This window comes from Ceratina calcarata, unplaced genomic scaffold, assembly GCF_001652005.2.
Source record: "Ceratina calcarata isolate Rehan_Ccalc_2016 unplaced genomic scaffold, ASM165200v1 scaffold10881, whole genome shotgun sequence".
Lineage (NCBI taxonomy): Eukaryota > Metazoa > Arthropoda > Insecta > Hymenoptera > Apidae > Ceratina > Ceratina calcarata.
Window position 1 is genome coordinate 1 of NW_017131791.1, and position 498 is coordinate 498.

General features: G+C 44.8%; 1 protein-coding gene across 1 annotated transcript; it reads left to right on the plus strand.

Moving 5' to 3' along the window:
• The first annotated feature begins 6 nt into the window (after positions 1-6).
• Positions 7-474, plus strand: LOC113465257 (venom protease-like). The gene is made up of 2 exons (XM_026819801.1): positions 7-70; positions 143-474. The coding sequence occupies exon 2, from the start codon at positions 157-159 to the stop codon at positions 463-465; it is 309 nt and encodes a 102-aa protein (XP_026675602.1). The 5' UTR covers positions 7-70; positions 143-156; the 3' UTR covers positions 466-474.
• Positions 475-498: the final 24 nt, after the last annotated feature.

Sequence of the window (498 nt, forward strand, 5' to 3'; positions counted from 1 at the left end):
CTTCCACCCCAGTGTGGATTCACTAATGTGTCTAGCACGAAAATAGTCGGTGGGATACCAGCGAAACTCAGTATGTCTCATAACAGACTTCGTTTCTTGATTAAGCGATTAATTCATTACACCCAACAAAATTTGATCTCAGATGCATGGCCCTGGATGGCTGCACTGGGATTTAGAGAAACTCCAACTTCCGAACTGGAATGGAAATGCGGTGGTTCTCTCATATCGGCCAGACACGTATTAACGGCTGCCCATTGCGCGGTACGCAGTGATCTATTCGTCATACGTCTCGGGGATTTAAACTTGGTCCGTGACGACGACGGGGCACATCCAATTGACGTTGGATTCGACAAAAAGATTATTCATCCCAAATACAGAAGGTTCGGAAAGAGGCGCGGGAATGATATCGCTATCATCCGACTCGACCGTGAGATACAATTCACGTGTAAGCTTGAAGGTCCATAATATGTTTAAATAATAATTCCCAGTTCTCTTATA